Below are 17,044 nucleotides of genomic sequence, written 5' to 3' on the forward strand. Positions count from 1 at the left end.
GGTGCAGGAGTAACGCATCTAGTGACAATCAGCAAGAAACCTACTCTTCAAATTTAAAACTTGACATCAAAACAATTTTTACTGATTAATTCCTGATGGAATTTTATGTTAGATTTTCAATATGTAACCAAAACGTACTAGTTAATAATGTTCTCTAGTGTCTTGCAATGATACTGAAAGATAATTTGATTTTTTTTTTGGTTTTAATTAAACAAATGTACATATCTTGTGAAAGTAAGATCTATTAAATATAAAAAAAAGTGCATTATATTTGTAAACAGTACCCTGGCCTAAAATAATGAAAAACAGGTAATTTCATTTGTACTATGGTGCATAATACATATAAATTTTTTTTAAGGAGGATGAGTCTGGGGGGGAGGGGATAGAGATTTAAGCAGTTTTTCACATTTGACCTGAAGTATGGATTTTTTTCTGCATGAAAATGTAGCTACAATCCTTAAACATTCTGCTACTTAAATAAATAAATAAGTAAATACATCGATTAAAAAAACAGGAACAGCTTTGTTTTGATTGTATCCAGTTGTCTATCTTCGGCATTTTTTGTTATTTCTTTTCCCATTTGCTTTTCTCAAATTTCATACAAAACCAGTTGTCCTTGAGGATCTAGAGGGGAAAAGAATGAGTGACATTACTGATGCAGCTCTTCAAGTTCTTCCATAGCATGTCACAAATCTTGCAAACACAGAATCAGCAAAATTGCATTTTCCATGTAATTTTGCAGCATGTAAACAGGTGGAGTGGTTGGAGTTAAATTTCTTAAGATAACAGTTGTACAACAGTAATATTTTTACTTTTTGTGTGTGTTAACAGCCAATCCAGTTAGGCAAAATGTTCCTAATACTCCATTAACTGATAATCTGGAATCAACTGGAATTGCTACTGTCTAGCTTTTGGAGAATAACTACAGAATGTTTTATGAAATTCTATAGCAGAAATATCATTTCAGTCTTTGAGTATTGTTGTCCTATTTTTTATTCTGAGTGATATACCTTTGGCAGGGATTGACATAAGCAATGCCTAAGTAAAAAACTTTTCTAGCTTAAGCATTTATAAAAGAAAAATGGCAAATGTACAATATGTTGGAACAGCCCATTTGTTTTGATTTCTCAAATATCCTTAGCAAAATTACTGTTTAGGTGCCTGCTAATCTTACCTTTTTGTACACTATTCCTGACTCCAGCTATCATTTGGGATAATTATTTTGATCTTTATTTTCAGGACTTTTCAGTAGGGCATAGTTGGAACTGTTCTCCCCCTACACACCTTTGCAGTTGAGGGTTTTGAGTAACTGAACTGCAGCTTTCAACAATGTACATCAGTGTTTATTACAAGAAAATTAAATATTGCCTTTTACTCGTTATCTCAGCAAAATTATTGTAGCTACACTCACTGCCATTAAAATCTTACCATTTTTTCTCACTAACAAAAATATTAATAAACTTCATATATGTTAAAATATTAACAGATGTAACCCTATTTCATAAAACTAATATTTTGTTGCATTGCAATTTTTACCTTATTTTTTTCTATCTTTATCCTTTACTGCTAAGAAGCTACGTACGCTAGATATAGTTTAAGGTACAGAAATTACAGTGTTACTGAATAAATGTCTAACACTGTAACAAAACTAAAGAAAAATATAGATCACCTTAACTGCTCAGCATAGGTGTAGGTCTGATTTTGCAGATTTCAAAACCAGAGGTATTGTCAAGTTCACTCAACCGGGACGGTACTTGCATATCAGTTCAAGATTCCTTTGCACTTCTGCAGCAAATCAGAACAGACATTCAGATGGATTTAAAGTATTCTCTGCCACTGAATTTTTTAATACCAGATATACTTGAATTCCACAGCACTTAATTCCCACAGATCCTGAGCTATCTTCATAATTGTGAAAGGTAAACACAAATGTGCTAAACTTCTGCAAAGATTTTCTTCATGCTGTTGTTGTGAGCTTGTTCAAAAGAGCCTACAAAACATGACTGGTCAGCATTTTGAAGGTATTCTGTAGGTCATAATGTTTAAAATGTGTACTTTCTTAAGGAAAAGTCTGTTGAAATTTTAATGTATTTTTCTTGAGGGAGTTTCAAACCTAGTTTTAGGTGAACAGATATTCAAATCTACAAAAAAGAACAAAATGAATGGTGAAACAAAATGAGTAGGTCACCACTCGTCTGTCCTCCAAGTTTCCACTGTCACTTCAAGGCTTTATATGCATTTTGTGCCTTCTAATACCAGTTCCTTTTGCAAACTGTGAATTTTATTCTGCAAAACAATACTTTGATCTGCATGCTTATTCATGTAGGCCCCTGAACAGCCTTTCAAAAACCTGACTTTTGGTTAGTCCTGTTTCAGATAATACCTTGCTTGTCTATGTCACTGGAAAGAAGTGGAGCCATTCAGTTTTACTATTTTTAAAAACAAAAACCAGAAAACCCACCACCAACAGCAAAATGTTTTGTAAGATTGCAGGCTAAATGAGTTAGTTACTTCTCTGCGAAGAGGACTTGAATTCACTCTCAGTACTTAGTGCGGAATGGAATACACAGACTGTATGATAGAGCCTTGCCAATAAAATTGAACCAGTGCAGCCAAATCTGTGACTTCATCTTTCACATTAAGATGGGACTCAACAGGTTTTTTTTCATTGATTCTTAGTTTTTAGTTAACTGTCATTAGTGCCCTGTTTAATAGGCATACATTTTTAAATTTTGTCCTTATTTTAGATAATTCAGTTGAGGCTGATGCTGCAGTGGGAGTTTCTATACAAACGCTGCAAGACTCAAATCCTCGTGTGATGAGTTTACGTTGTAGAAACTAATATTTTACAATAGATTCTGTTTATCTCAACAATCTAATAGCTTCTTCAATTATCTTATCTGTTGTACATCTTTTAAGTACTTTCTAAACAGCTGCATATTGAGATAGTAATATTGTTTTCAGAAATTCTAATAAAAAGTTAGTTTTGTGTCAATATTGTTAATAAGCCTTTAAATAAAAACTGTTTGATTGAAGGGAGGAAATAAAACAAGCCTCTCTTTTTCAGGGAACAAAGCTGTATAATCTCTGAAAATTCAAAAAATCAACCTTGAGAGTCTCCTTCAGTGTTATGGAAGAGAGGGCTTTTTTTTTTTTTTTTTAGTACAGTGCCCAAAATGTCTTGGGGGACAGCAGCAAGTAATATTAAAATATTTGGAAGATATTTTTTTTGTTGTTATTGCTGTCATGGAAGCCAGTAGTGTTACGCAGTTTATAGGATTTAAAAGTTGCAGTTTTATTTTTTTCCTACATTATGATTATCTGAAAATCCTACATACATCTGTTCAGGGCAAAGGATTTCTTGTATTTTTAGGGCTCAAGCCTTATCTTGCTTCTCAGCACTGTATTAGGTAAAGTATGTTTCAGAATTTCTATCTCAAATGTAAGAGAAACCACATCAGCAATTTATGTATAGTAATACAAACTCTCTGGCAACACAGCAGACACTTAAGCTTTCTTCTTTCAAAGTTACTTGGCTACTAGTTTGATGCAAAAGCCGAGTAGAATCAGCACAAATAATGTCAGAGTTATTTGGTCATAGCTTCGAGAAAGCAAAATATTAGGGAATGGGAAGGGCTATGCTATTTATAAGTAAACATGCATTTGAAACTTGGAAGCAATATTTGGATGAATCTTTTCAATTTGCACTCCATGTGGCTGTATGTACATAATATAATACCATATTATAAACTGTGGGATTTTTTTCTTGTTGGTAGTTGTGTGCAGTACACATACAATACAGGAGCTTGTTTAGGTATTTATGTCATCCTCAATTTCATTTACCTCTTAAAAGTGCTTCTTTCCACTGGAACTCTAAATTTTGGCAGGGAACTGCTTCTTGACAGAACATAAGTTGGCAAGGAATAACCACTTATGAACTGGAAAGCTTATATAAGCTGGCTGGTGGATCACTTTTTGAAGAGTTTTATTTTTATTTTTATTTAGCCATTCTTACGTTTTAATGTTATTTATTTATTTGCTTTTTTGGCACTGTATCCTACAGAGAAGAACTACTTTCAGAATATTCAGGTTAATTGTAGTTATCCATCCTCAACAGTTAACAAAACTGAAGTAAATTGTTTAGGCTTGTAATTATGCTCACTGGAAAATGAAGGAAATTTGCTAATAAAAATCAAGCTATAGTGAACTTTTATTGGGCAAATTGTTTTCTGAATAAAACAAATAATATCTCTTTAAAGGCAACAGCACTTAATCAAGGGTGGATTGCTGTTTATTTCACAGTTTTAATGTTCTATGGTGAAACCTGATTCCTCCTGCTCCTTTGGGACTCGTTAGCCAAGTAACTATAACTCCAGATGAACAGAATGTCACAGAAATGAAAACGTGTGGTGGAATTTAGCTCTTCTGGTGTTTCTCTCATATCAGACAGGTTTTTCAGCCTGTATTTTAGAAGCAGCAAGTGTTTTGTTTTACTTCTCTTGACTTTTTCAAATGGACTGTCTAGACAAAGACATGGTGGATGTGGGGGAGGATAAGAGGGAGGCTGTTCTGTGGAGACCTTCCCTGGAGAAGGTAGTCTCCAGACATCTTTAGTCAGAGAGTGAGAATACTTCTTCAAGCAGAGCATGTAAACTCAGGGCCTTGCTCTGTATCCAACAAAGTAGTTTCTTTTCTTTATATAGAAGGTGCTTAAGGAATCACAGAATATTTGAGGTTGGATGGGAGCTCTCGAGATCATCTTGCCCAACCCCACTGCTAAACAGGGCCATATAGAACATGTTGCACAGGATGATATCCAGGCGGGTTTTGAATATCTCCAGAGAAGGAGACTCCACAGCCTCTCTGGGCAACCTGTTCCAGTACTCTGTCACCCTCACAGTAAAAAAGTGACCTCTCATATTCATCTGCAACTTCCTGTGCTTCAGTTTGTGCCCATTGCCTCTCGTCCTGTCACTGGTCACAACTGTAGAGTCTGACCTCATCCTCTTGACAACCTCCCCTCACGTATTTATAAACATTGATAAGATCCCCTCTCAGCCTTCTTTTCTTCAAGCTAAACAGGCCCAGCTCTCTCCTCATATGACAGATGCTCCAGTCCCTGAGCTCTCTGCTGGACTCTCTGTAGTAGTTCCATGTCCCCCTTGTACTGTGAAGCCCAGAACTGAGCATAGTTCAAGGTGTGGCTTCACCAGGGCTGAGTAGAAGGGGAGGATCACCTCCCTCAAACTGCTGGCACAGTCTTCTTAATGCACCCCAGGATACTGATGGCCTTCTTGGCCACAAGGGCATGTTGGTGACTCATGGTCAGCCTGCTGTCCACCAGGCCTCCCAGGTCCTTCTCTGCAGAACTGCTTTCCAGCTGGTCAGCCCCCAACCTGTACTGGTGCATGGGGTTATTCCTTCCTAGGCGAAGGATCTTACACTTGCCTTTGTTGAACTTCATGAGGTTCCTCACTGCCCAACTTTTCAGCCTGTCCAGGTCCCTCTGAATAACAGCACAGCCCTGTGGTGTATTAGCCACTCCTTCCAGTTTTGTGTCATCAGCAAACTTGCTGAGTGTGCACTCTATTCCGTCATTCAGGTCATTGATGAATAAGTTGAACAGGACCGGACCAAGTAGTGACCACTGGGGAACACCACTAGCTGCAGGCCTCCAACTAGACCGTGCTGCTGAGCACAACCTTCACAGGTATGCCATTCAGCCACTTCTCAGTCCACACTACTGTCCACTCATTCATCCCACACTTCCTGATCTTGCCTATGAGGATGTTATGGGAGACACTGTCGAAAGTCTTGCTGAAATCAAGGTAGAAAACATCCACTACTCTCCCCTCATCTACCCAGCCTGTCATCCCATCATAGAAGGCTGTCAGATTAGTTAAGGATGATTTCCCCTTGGTGAATGCATGCTGACTACTCCTGCTCACCTTTTTAGCCTCCATGTGCTTGGAGATGACCTCCAGAGGGATGGAGGTGAAACTGATTGTCCTATAGTTTCATGGGTCCTCCTTGCCTTTTTTGAAGACCAGCATGACATTGGCTTTCTTTCATACCTCAGGCACCTGTTCTGTTCTTCATGACCTTCCAAAGATGATAGAGTGGCCTAGCAATAACATCCACCAGCTCTCTCAGCACTCATGGGTGCACCCCATTGGGGTCTATGGATTTGTGGGTGTCAGGTTTGCCTAAATTAACTCTAACCAGTCCTCCTTTCTCCAGACTTCCTCTCATCTCTAGGATCTGAGATTCCTGAGGGCTGGTCTTAGCAGTGAAGACAGAAACAAAGAAAGCATTCAGCAAGTCTGCCTTCTCTGTGTCCTTTGTCACCAGGCCACCTGCCCCATTCAGCAGTGGGCCCACATTTTCCCTAGTCTTCCTTTTGCTATTGATGTATTTGAAGAAGCTCTTCTCATTGTCCTTGACATCACTTGCCAGATTCAATTTCAAATGGGCCTTAGATTTCCTCACTGCATCCCTGTGTATTCTGACAATGTCTCTATATTCCTCCTAAGTGGCCTGTCCCTTTTTCCACATGCTGTGTGCTTTCTTGTTCTATTTGAGTTTTGCCAGGAGCTCCTTGCTTATTCATGCACATCTCCTGCTCTTTGTTTCCCTTTTCATTCATAGAGATACATCGATCTTGAGCTTGGAGGAAGTGATACTTGAATAATGACCAGCTCTCCTGGACCCCCTTTCCTTCTAGGGCCCTAACCCATGGGATTCCTCCAAGTAGGTCTCTGAAGAGGCCAAAGTTTTCTCTCCTGAAGCCCAGGGTCACAAACCTACTTTTTGCCCTGCTTCCTCCTCGCAAGATCCTGAACACCATCCCATGGTCACTGCAGCCAAGGCTGTCCCCACCCTTCACATCTGCAACCAGCCCTTATTATTTTGTTATCGTGAGGTCCAGTGGCCCACCTCTCATTGTTGGCTCCTCAACCACCTGTGTCAAAAAGTTAGCATCATGCGCTGTGGGAACATCCTGGACTGTTTCTGCCTAGCTCTGTGGTCTTTCCAGAAGATGTCAGGGTGGTTGAATTCCACTGTGAGAACCAGATCTTGTGCTTGTGAGGCTATTTCCAGCTGTCTGTAGAAGGCTTCATCTACTTCCTATTCCTGATCAGGTGGCCGGAAACACCCACAACAGTGTCAGTCATGGAAGCCTGCCCTTTAATCCTCATCCATAAGCTCTAAAATCACTCTTCATCAACCCCTAGGCAGAGCTTGATGCATTCTAGTTCCTCTCTCACATAAAGAGCAACTGAACCACCACGCCTTCCTGGCCTGTCTTTTCTATAAAGTATGTAATCTTCCATGGCAGCATTGCAGTCATGAGAGCTATACCACCACGTTTCTGTAATTGCGATGAGATCTGTTGTGACCACGCATAAATCTCCAGTTCTTTCCATGCTACATATATGCATTGTTGTACAAACATTTCAGGGAGGTGAATGAACCTACAGGTTTCCCAGGAGGGTTGCAATAGAATCCTCCATAGTCATGTCCTGTTCTCGCTTCCCTGGTTGTGTGCACCCGCTGGACGTGTCCCAACTTAAGCTGCTTTTTTGCTGCCTACCTTGTCCCTGTAACTCTCCTCTTTCCCCATCCTTCCTAGTTTAAAGCCCCCCTTACTAGGTTGGCCATCCCGTTAGAAAAGACGTGCCTCTCTTAGTGAAGTGGATCCCATCCAAGTGCTTCATGTAACATATCTCAGTTTAAGTACTAAAAACTCACAGTTTTCTTTTAAATAATATTAATCTGCCAGGATAAACTTTTCAAAAACAGAAGATTCCTCTCAATAACAACTGGCAATTCATGCTGAATATTTTTCCAATACTTCAGTACAACTGCCTTGTTAAGGTAATGGAATGGCTTTCAGAGCTCTCCAAAGACTTTAAGATTCTTGATTGATGAATGTGTTAATAGTATATTTTTTGTTAAGGTTACAAGACTTCCCATTTTAAATTCTTTTTTGACTTCTGGCCTAATTTGTTTCTATTCTTTTGAATTTATTCCTTTAAATCCTATTGTGGATGATCACTGCCAAGAAAATGGATGAAATACTAAGTGATGATTCTGAATTGAATTTAGGGAAGATACCTTGTTTTTGAAAAAAAATCCATGATAATTCTTTTTTTGTTTGTATTTACTTTTTTCTTTCAAAACTACAATCTGAATAATAGCATAGTTTACATAATTTTGTTTATTTATTTATTTTTAAAGCATCTTCTGTGTTTTCTGAGAATGGGGGATTAGTTTTTAGAGGGTGTAGGTTAGCTTGGCAAATTTTTCCCCCAGAAATGAGAGCAGATTTATTACCAAAGAACTGGTGATTTTTCTTGCAAGAAAGTGCATAAACTTAAATTTATTCTCTGTCTACCTGCTAGGATTTCAAATATCTATTAGTCTAACGGGTGGTAAAGAGAATATATTAGACTAGGAGTCAGAAAAAAAAGAAATGAAAGCAGAGGCATAGCACAGGACAACGGAAATCTTTTTAGATCTAATAATTTAAGAGCCTTCAAAGAAAAATTTGCAGACCCAGCTTGAAATTCTATGCTTCGTAACAATGTTCATTTAGCTATTTGTTGTAATTAATATTTTGTTTTCCTATTTGTATGTGGATTCTGACAGCTGCTTTTTATTTGTCAGAATAAGAAAATATTTTTTTGGCATGTATATTGTTTGTAAGATATTTGCTTTATTTATTGTGTGAGGTAGTTGTGTAGATAAATAATAAGCTATTTACCTATCTGATTGCTAGAACAGCTGAAATGAAAAATAATGAACAACAAATGGAAGAATCACAGCTGGCACAAATGTTTGTTCTCCTTCAGAGTATACTGCTGTATTTATAAAGACATGGATATTCTTGTAAGCATCAATTAAAAGTAGACACTGAGGAGAACTAAACACTTCTTTTTGTTTAAAATATTAATAAGAAGACAAGATAGTGGTCACAGCAGAATACTTCCAGCACTGAAACAGTGTCATAGAAATGAAGCCTACATCATGTATATTTTAAAATGAGCATATTCTGTATACTGTGATATTATTGAGATAATAAGATGGGGGGAGGGACAGGGGGGTGAGGAGGTGGGGGGGTTGGGAACTGTGCCATTTTTTCCAGCCACTTCTATGTAGAATTAAGTTTTCAAATTTCTTTTATAATTTATAAAGATTTAAAGATAAGTCCGAAATTGAAACCAAAAATACTGATAGGACGTACCTGTAGGACCAGGTATCTTTTGTTGATTTCCAAATATATGTGGAGTATTCTGCATTCTGGGAAGAGAGAATGAGATGTATTATTGAGTCTGCCAGAATACGTTAATTACTTTATTTTTTTTTCTGTACTGAAGTCTTAGCTAAACCAAAATTGATTTCACAGAACGAAAGAATAGTTTAGGTGGCAAGGAACCTATGGAGGATATCTGGTCCAACTCCCTGCTCAAGCAGGGACACCCAGAGCAGGTTGCCCAGGGATGTGTCCAGGTGGCTTTTGAAGACCTCCAAGGAGGGAGAGACTCCACAGGCTCTCTGAGGCAACCTGTACAGTAAAAACTCAGAGCTCTTGTGTTTCTGCTAGCACTTAACGTTAAGCATGTATGGAATTAATGATAAATTTCTTGTACAACAGTCTTTTTACATTTGATTCACAAGACAAAGTATGGGAGGTAAACTTTCATGCCAAATAACAGAAGAACTCCTTCAAAGAGCTACTGTGTAACTTACATGCTTTTGTTTTGTTTTGTTTTTAAAAATTGTTATTGACATGTTGTGCTGGTTTGGTTGCTTGAATGGTTTTATGTTTTGGCTTTGTAGTGGAATAGTGCTGATAACACACAGATATGTTAGTTGTTGCAGATCAGTGCTTGCACAGAGTCAAAGTCTTTCCTTTTCCCAAGCTGCCAGCTAGTGAGTAGGCTGGGGGTGCAGAAGAAACTTGGAAGGTGCGGACATATCTGGGATGGCTGATCCCAACTGACCAAAGGGATATGCCATACCATATGGCACCATGCTCAGCAATAAAACTGGGGGGAGTTGGCTGGGGGGCTACCATTGCTCAGGGACTGACTGGGCATCAGTTAACTGGTGGTGAACAATTGCGTTGTACATCACTTGTTTTTTTCCCTTTGGTTGTGTTTTTTCTTTTCTGATTTTCTTTTTCTTTCTTATTAAACTATCTTAATCTCAACCCACAAGTTTTCTAACTTTTTGCTCTTCTGATTCTCTTCCCTTCATCAAGCTGGGTGTGGGGTGAGTAGTGAGCGAGTTGCTCTGCGGCGCTTAGCTGTCTACTGAGGTTAAATCACAGCAAATGTTGACTCAGACCAAACACGATTATATATATATATGTAATGACTCAGATGTATATGTATATATATGTATGTATATATATGTATGACTCAGACCAAAACATGATTACATATATATATATATATAATATGTGAAAAAACTGAAATCACCTTTGTGTTCCTGCAAAGTTTCTTGTACTTACTGATATAGTCCACACAGAGTTTATAGGTACCCTTTTAATAGAGTTGTTCTAATATGTATTGTAATGTCTTTGGATACAATGTTCCTTAGGTGTCATTCATGGGCTTCGGGAAGAATATATGACTGTGCAGAATATAAGAGCTATGTAGTTATATTAGCGGTTGGCTTCACTACTTGTTTTGGATGAACATGCTTTCTAGATAAATCTTTTTTTTTTTTTAACTTGTTTCTAATGATTAAATGATATGAAGAGAACATACAAAGCACAATTTTGAAAATGAGATTGTCCTTTAAAAAAAAATATCAGTATTTGTACATCAGAAGAAAACGCAGCTTTTCCTATGTCTTGTCCTGTTTAACGAGGATCGTGCTGTCAAATTGCATACTGTGTGCATTTTGACTAAACAAATACAGGAGGAAATTTCATGTTGAATGAGAAAACAAAATTACCATTTTAAACTTTGGCTCCTTCTTATTGATATGCAAGTTTGGTCTCTAATTTTGAAACCGGTTGTAAGGTTCTAATTAGTCTCTAGAGAACACACATGGACAATAGATCACTCATTAGTCTATCAACTTTCCATGAAGCTGATTGGCTATTTTCTCATGCACGGTGTCTAATGTGGAAACTGAAATAATGTATGTTAATTTCCTTCCAGACATTGCAACTGCCTGTCCAGATAAGAAGTCCATCTTAATGTACGTGACTTCCCTCTTCCAAGTTCTACCCCAGCAAGTCACCATGGAGGCCATCAGGGAGGTGGAAATGCTGCCACGGCACTCAAGGGTCACCAGAGAGGAGCACATTCAAGTACATCATCAACAGCATTTTTCACATGAAGTGAGTGGTTCTTGCTCTCTTCTTTTCCGCTTTCATCTTGCTGCTCTAATGTGGTTATTTCCTTTACATGCCCCAGGAGTTTGATGTTAGATGTCCAATAGAAAGCAAAAAAATCCATGGGCTGTTATATTTGTGGTAAAGACTGTCCTATGTACTTGTCTGCATGAAATGTACTTTTGTATTGCTTTTCACCTTGCACTTAGCTGTTTAAAAAGTAACTTTTAATGAAATATTTGCTTTGCACTTCTCTTTTACAGCACTAGGTGTTTTGAATGTGGAAGGAAGAACACAAAATCTGGATGAGGTTTTCCATTTAAACAGACATGTTAGAGACCCTTTTGCCTTTTTTACAGAGTAGATATTGCCGTTTCTCCATATTCATGACACATTTTTAATTACTTTTTTTTTTTTTTAATATTTCATTTACACTGACTTGTATTTTAAGACTATTTGTTCTCAGCTCACTGTCGGCCTCTCAGAACAGTCACGTAATCCCTGAAGTTAATTATATGAAGTTACGTATGAATATAAGTTATATGAAGTTATATATGAATATATATGAACATATATATGAATATATATATATATATATATGAAGTTAATGATACAGCTTCCTGTATCAGTTATGTTTTTGACTGAAATCCAAATAGTCTCCGTTTAAACATTTAGTGGATTTTAGGCCTAGTATCCTTGTTCTGAATTTAATCTCTGTCTTGCTTTTGGGATTTTCATCTGCTCATGGTGAGCAGATGAGTATTGGCTTTGTTTATTCAGGATTTATTACAAGATCACTTTTTTTTTTTTTTTCTTCAGCCTTTCATGGTTAGTTATAAAGAACCTTCAGTTCATATTGGTATTCTGCTGGGATCGAGTCCTGAAAATTTGTATCATTTGGGGTGGGTTGTCAATTAAATGAGAGCTTTCCTTTCCTTAATATTAGCCCAATTTTGACTGTAAATACTAGCACTGTCCTTGAAAAATATAACTGCTGATACCCTTCCTATATTTACTCTTAAAAACCTTGGTTTAATTCTAAAGTCTGTGTTCCTATTCATATGCCTGTTCTTTCCACCTTTAATTTTTTCATAGATTACAGTCAATGTACCCCAGGGACCTTCACCTTCTCCAAAACCACGGTTCAAAAGTTATGCATATGCACAAGCTGTGTATGTCACATCCCCTGACCAAAAAAGGAGGCAGGTTCCTCCACAGGTCTGTCAATATTGCCATTTGTTTTAAGAATTGTTTTATTAAGCTTTTGCCTGGAATGAAGTGTGTGCATTTTGCTTATATCTGATCTTGATGGCCCACTTTTTCAATTTTGTTTTTTTTCTTCTTTTTTTTTCCTTTTTCCTTTTTTTTTTTTCATTTTTAAGCATTTGTTAAGTGTTTATTTTTTGCTGTGTATTTCAGCATGGCTGGCAATTGATGTTATGCTGATTGCTGGGGATGAACAACATTCAAACATTGATGCCGTTTTAGAATTATCTTCTTCCATTTTATTCATTTTTGAAAATAGTACATAAATTGACTTTAAAGAGTACTAAAAATACAAACCAAACACAAGCTGTATTGGCATATAATTGTTATTAAACTTTTGTCTCAGGTTTGATTATAGAAGAACAAGAACCATTTGTTTTCTGTTGCATTTCCCACCCTGCATAACTTTTAAAGAAAACTATATTTTCCAGAAGACTACTACAGTTGAGAAAGAAGAGAAAGGAAACATTAAATTTAATATTATTTATATGACCTGGACTATTAGATGACAGCAGCTGGTTATTTTATCACAAATGGCACCATGCCAACATTCAGGGTAGGGATTTGTGTTTGTTTTATTTTTATTTTTCTTACTTTTAAATAGCTTCAGTAGTTTAATGAAATTTATTTCAAGCAGTCCTCACAATGAGCCTTTCAGGAGTTAGATGTTTGTAACATTTGACAAGTGTGAGAGCCAAATATTGTGTAATATGTTCATTATTTTTTAGGTAAAAAAAAAAAAAAAAAAGGTACTTATTTGGCACTACAGTGTGAGTTCTCCTGTGGAGACTTAATACTGTCTAACCTCAAAAAATATATATATATTTCAAATTTTCACTTTTATTCAACATTTTCTGAATCTACTCTTCAAGTGACAGGTCATTACATTCAGTCATTACTGAATAATGACTTCCTTTAAATATTCTAAGAAAGAATACTGCATACATCTGCATGAGCCTTGTTACATTATACTAACATCAAATGTGTTGCAGTGGTGATTAATACAACATTTAAACAAGGCATTTAAAACTGGTATAATTGATTTCTTCTACTTAAATACTAAACTTGATAATTCATAAGAATGAAAAGTCATGATAGAGCTTTTTTTTATTGAGCTACATTTGTTGCAACTGATTTTTTTTTGCCAACATCCCTACCATCAAACATAATGTATAAGCTCATATAATTAAAGTTGATTCTTCAAAAAATAATTATGAAAATGTGCTAAGAAAATGTTGTTATTATTCAATCCTCATCTTGCATTCCGGTTTTCAGACCTTTAGAAAGTTGTGCCTCATTTCCATCTAGTTACCCAAGGAAGAAAATAGTAGATATTTTATAATGTGATCTGCCAGTTTCAAAGGTATCTTAGGTGCTATCACTGAGAAGCAAGATTTTCACTATGTTGGTCTGTTGAAAAGTACAAATCATTTGTTCCATTGCTATAAACTGTCATCGTACAGGACTTGAATATTGTCGTTTCCCCAAGATAGTCAAAGATCATGCATAGAAATTATCAACAAGTTTTATAGCAGTTACTCTCCAGAGGTTTTAGCTGCTAAGATTTATCTTAAATGTCATTGTGTTTAATTGGGTGATGTTTTTAAAGTTTTTCATTGGGAGGATTGTCCCAATAGATTTTTGTAATCTAAGCATGAGCCAACTGGAACTCAGAAGAAAAATAAATAAGACTTCTTTCAAAAGATTTTGAACGTTATCCTTCAAATTTTACCGTTAATGCCATATGTTTCCTGCATATGTCAATTGTCAGTGGTAAAGATGAAATGAATTATGATTATAAAGCTCTGTGTTGGCAAGAAGGAATAATATTTTTTCTGAAACTCATTGTTTCTTCTGTATAAGGTAGCATCAACATTTAATGTATATAGAAAACTTGGCAACACAAGTAGAGTACACCTTCAGTGTCTCTGCTCCTTAATAGCTACCTTCACTGAAATTTTAAAGTTGTTGGAGAAAAACAGCTCAAAAACCCCTTTCTATTCTATCAGTTTCTTGAAATCCCAAACTTCCTGGACCATGGTCGCAGTAGGACACTGTGTTTTTATGGGTTTCACACTTTCCTTCTCTTCATCAGCATTTGTAAACTCAGGAAAAACAGGCATTCTTTGTGTAAGTTCCTCTACCTCATTTGACATTGCAAGTGGCAGCATCAAGCCTTTAAAATGAATCATGCTATGTAAAATATTGTTGTGTTTTTTTTTTTTTAATTTCTGAAAGCTTGAAGCACTGTATAGCCTATTTTCTCAGTGCATCCTGTTACACCGTCATCTGTCTTTTATATTATTACCCTTATGACTTTTTTATAACATTTCGCTTCACTTTATCTGTCTCCTTGTTGCTCCTCTGATCCTTAACACTTACCTTCAGAACCTGTGTGCAATTGTCTTTAAATCCTTTGTGAAATCTTAATCTATTTGTTACTTAGAAGTATTCTTCTCAGCAAGACCTACCGTTTTAGTTGCACAAATTTTGGCCAGACAAGTCTTACTTTGCTTAACTGTGATGCATCTCAGCTTCAAAGCAAATCTGTTCTACCAACCAATTCACTCAATGCCTTCTTGCTCTGTGGTCTGTGCTTATCCTCATTTGGTTGAAGTTAAGCCTTTTAAAAAGCTGTTACTAACATGACTAGCAGTTCTGGTAGTTCTGGCAAAGAGTTCCCTTCCTTTCCCTTGCTTGCTTAGAAAGTGTTCATAAGCTCATGCAGATAATAGGCTGCAATTCTCAAATACGTATCCTTCAATTCACTGTATTAAGACCCAAGAGAAAATAAGTTGACAAGTATTTTGTCTTGTACTCAATCTCTGTAATGAGACAGTCTGTCTAGCTTCACACTTAGAAAAAAAAGGATCCTTAATTTTCTGAGACACTTGAAAATCTCCACTTAAAATTACCCTTTTGCTTCAGTTTTATATTTAGGAAAAACTTTCTGTTTCTGTTGCATCCCTTCATCTCCTTGAACACCTGACCAAGAAGAACGACGACTCCTTATTTTACTTTTTTTTTTTTTTAATGGTTTTCAGAGCAGTTTCTAATATTGATCCCAAGCAAAGCTTTCATCTTACTGTTTTCATTTTTACTTGCTACCTACTGCCTGAACTCTGTAGGATGTAAAAGATAATGTCTTAAATGGGTTCAGGTACAAAGAAAAAGAAAATTAAGTTGTTAAACACTGCAGTACCTAGAAAACAACTTCTTAAAATATATTGAAAACGTAAATATGAAATGAGATAAACAAAATCTATCTATGGAGACTGGTACTAGTGTAAACAGGCTTTTGACAAGGCTATTTAAAAAGCAAAATGTGAGTCTGGCTGCCGTAAATATTTAAATTATGAAAAATCAAGCCTTCAATATCTTGTAGATTTTTGTTCTTTTGACAGGAATTATAGTTTCGTTTTTCTCTGGTACATGAAATACAATGTTTATGTGTAGGATTACTTTTAACGTTTAGGCTGATAAACTTCAGTAGATGTGAATTTAAATAATTTCAGATGCAGTCGTGGCCAACAGAGGGACAGTGTTACCCAGCACTGAATGATTTGCTTTGGGATTTCAGAATCAGAGGCTTCACGTCAGGCTTCAGTGTAGCATTATTTTGTGGGTAATTCCTAGCCCTGCAGTCATTTCTCTGTTTTGTGATACGGATTTTACAGAGTTAACATACTAGACTTTAAATAATGTTCACTTAAGCTAATCCTATACCAGTGAGTCTCTTGAACATAGGGTTATCGATAACAGCGTACATGTCCAATATCATAGAATCATAGACTATCCCGAGTTGGAAGGGACCCATAAGGATCATCGAGTCCAGCTCCTGACACCACACAGGTCTACCTATAAATTCAGACCATATGACTAAGAGCTAAGTCCAAATGCTTCTTAAACTACGACAGGCTTGGTGCCCTGACTACGTCCCTGGGGAGCCTGTTCCAGTGCGCGACAACCCTCTCGGTGAAGAACCTTTTCCTGATATCCAGACTGAACCTCCCCTGTCGCAGCTTGACACCATTCCCTCGGGTCCTATCACTGGTCACTAAAGAGAACAGATCGGTGCCTGCCCCTCCACTGCCCCTCGCGAGGAAGCTGAAGACCCTCAGCCTCCTCTTTTCCAGGCTGAACAGGCCAAGTGACCTCAGCCGCTCCTCATATGTCTTCCCCTCTAGGTCCTTCACCATCTTCGTAGCCCTCCTCTGGACACTCTCCAACAGTTTCACGTCCTTTTTTCACTGTGGTCACTGTGGTGCCCAGAACTGCACACAGTACTCGAGGTGAGGCCGCACCAGCGCAGAGTAGAGCAGGACAATCACTTCCCTCGACCAACTAGCAATGCTGTGCTTGATGCACCCCAGGATACAGTTGGCCCTCCCGGCTGCCAGGGCACACTGCTGGCTCATATTCAAC

General features: G+C 37.2%; 1 protein-coding gene across 19 annotated transcripts in view; it reads left to right on the forward strand.

Annotated features, from left to right (window-relative positions):
• Positions 1 to 17,044, forward strand: part of DMD (dystrophin) — a 1,239,454-nt gene that overhangs the window by 433,327 nt on the left and 789,083 nt on the right. For 18 of the 19 annotated variants that reach the window (XM_066990426.1, XM_066990443.1, XM_066990448.1 and 15 more), the window contains 2 exons: positions 11,178 to 11,359; positions 12,449 to 12,571. In XM_066990426.1, coding sequence (XP_066846527.1) covers positions 11,178 to 11,359; positions 12,449 to 12,571 — 305 coding nt within the window. The remainder of the gene's footprint in view (positions 1 to 11,177; positions 11,360 to 12,448; positions 12,572 to 17,044) is intronic. The other variant, XM_066990434.1, reaches the window with a different exon arrangement.

This window comes from Anser cygnoides, chromosome 1 (assembly GCF_040182565.1).
Source record: "Anser cygnoides isolate HZ-2024a breed goose chromosome 1, Taihu_goose_T2T_genome, whole genome shotgun sequence".
In the NCBI taxonomy this organism is placed as follows: domain Eukaryota; kingdom Metazoa; phylum Chordata; class Aves; order Anseriformes; family Anatidae; genus Anser; species Anser cygnoides.